A 1,994-nucleotide genomic window follows, 5' to 3' on the forward strand; every position below is an offset into this window, starting at 1 on the left:
ATGCCCCCCTCCCATGGAGAACCAAGCACAGCAATATGGCCTGGTGGGGGCAATTTCTTCAGCCTGACCTCAGCTTTGCAAGAAGAGCCCAACCTCCAGATATTGGGAATATTTCAGTTTTAGATTTATTAGAGAGGTGCCACATGGGAGCCCAGCTGTACCATCGTGCCAGACACACGGGAACAGAGCTCTGGGTCAGACAGGCTGGGTCATGCCTCTGGGGAAGTGGAGTGGGTGCAGACATGGACAAACATGTTTATCACAGATAAGATGACCAAAGCACAGGAGGTTGCCGTAATGAATGTGAAATCACTTCTGAAGAGACACGGGCAGGTTAATGGTGCTGAGAAACAGCTGATTGAATCAGCTTCTTCAGTGTCTGTTTAAGCTCCTGGTTCCTCATGCTGTAGATGAGGGGGTTCACTGCTGGAGGCACCACCGAGTACAGAAATGACACCGCCAGGTCCAGGGATGGGGAGGAGAGGGAGGGCGGCTTCAGGTAGGCAACCATGCCAGTGCTGATAAAGAGGGAGACCACGGCCAGGTGAGGGAGGCACGTGGAAAAGGCTTTGTGCCGTCCCTGCTCAGAGGGGATCCTCAGCACGGCCCTGAAGATCTGCACATAGGACACCACAATGAACACAAAACACCCAAAAGCCAAACAGGCACTGACCATGATAAGCCCAACTTCCCTGAGGTAGGAGTGTGAGCAGGAGAGCTTGAGGATCTGGGGGATTTCACAGAAGAACTGGTCCAGGGTGTTGCCCTGGCAGAGAGGCAGTGAAAATGTGTTGGCTGTGTGCAGGAGAGAATACAGACACCCAGTGCCCCAGGCAGCTGCTGCCATGTGGACACAAGCTCTGCTGCCCAGGAGGGTCCCGTAGTGCAGGGGTTTGCAGATGGCAACGTAGCGGTCGTAGGACATGATGGTGAGGAGAGAAAACTCTGCTGAGATCAAGAACAGAAAGAAAAAGAGCTGTGCAGCACACCCCAAGTAGGAGATGTGCCTGTTGTGCCAGAGGGAGTTGGCCATGGCTTTGGGGAGAGTGGTGGAGATGGAGCCCAGGTCGAGGAGGGAGAGGTTGAGGAGGAAGAAGTACATGGGGGTGTGCAGGCGGTGGTCACAGGCGATGGCGGTGATGATGAGGCCGTTGCCCAGGAGGGCAGCCAGGGAGATGCCCAGGAAGAGCCAGAAGTGCAGGAGCTGCAGCTCCCGTCTGTCTGCGAATGCCAGGAGGAGGAACTCGGTGATGGAGCTGCCGTTGGACATTTGCTCCCTCACGGCACGAGGGCCTGTTCACAGAGGAAAAAGCATCAATCAGTCGGGACAGATTTCTCATTTCTCTCCATCCAGTTCCTCACGGGGCTGCTGGAGAACACAGAGCTGCCCGGGGAGAGCTGTGCCCTTCTGGAGGACAGGCTGCAGCCCAGCAGGACCCCACTGGGAAAGAGTCCAGTGCCCTAAAGATGGGGTGTCCTGAGGGGGGAACTGGCTCCTTTGTGTCCCCCGGAGCCTGCAGATGGCGAGGGCACTCGGACATTTCACTCCCAGGGAAACATCTGCATGGCAGTGCCCACAGGTCTTGCTCCCAGCTGAACCCCCGCCCATCCCCGAACGTCCGGTGATCCCAACGCGGGGAGCAGAGGCCCACGGGGAAATGTGGGGAAATGCCCCAGTGCTGCTGGGAGGAGGCAGCACAGGGACAGCGGGTGGGGCTCTGCTGGCTGGGAGAGGAGACCAGGGGGCTCCTCTGGAGTGGGTGTCTGCACTGCAGGGGATGGCAGGGGGTGCCTGAATTCCTGCCCCCAAGGTGTTTCCAGCAGCAGCTCCCTCTGACTCCCTGCCCATGTCTCTGGTGCCTGGAGCTGTCCCAGCCAGGAGCTGCTTCTCTGTCCCCACGTCTCCTCCCTGTCAGTGCTCACAGCCCCCATCCCACCCGCTGGGTGCTCAGCTCTGCCCTGCAGACCCCTCCTGGCAGCAGGGCCCTGCCCAG

At 58.4% G+C, this 1,994-nt stretch overlaps 1 protein-coding gene across 1 annotated transcript; it reads right to left on the reverse strand.

Moving 5' to 3' along the window:
* Positions 1 to 334: 334 nt before the first annotated feature.
* Positions 335 to 1,270, reverse strand: LOC141955767 (olfactory receptor 14A16-like). Its single transcript, XM_074895332.1, has one exon. The coding sequence runs from the start codon at positions 1,268 to 1,270 to the stop codon at positions 335 to 337; it is 936 nt and encodes a 311-aa protein (XP_074751433.1).
* Between the last annotated feature and the right edge of the window lie 724 nt (positions 1,271 to 1,994).

The sequence above is a fragment of the Athene noctua genome, unplaced genomic scaffold, assembly GCF_965140245.1.
Source record: "Athene noctua unplaced genomic scaffold, bAthNoc1.hap1.1 HAP1_HAP1_scaffold_558, whole genome shotgun sequence".
NCBI classification, from domain to species: domain Eukaryota; kingdom Metazoa; phylum Chordata; class Aves; order Strigiformes; family Strigidae; genus Athene; species Athene noctua.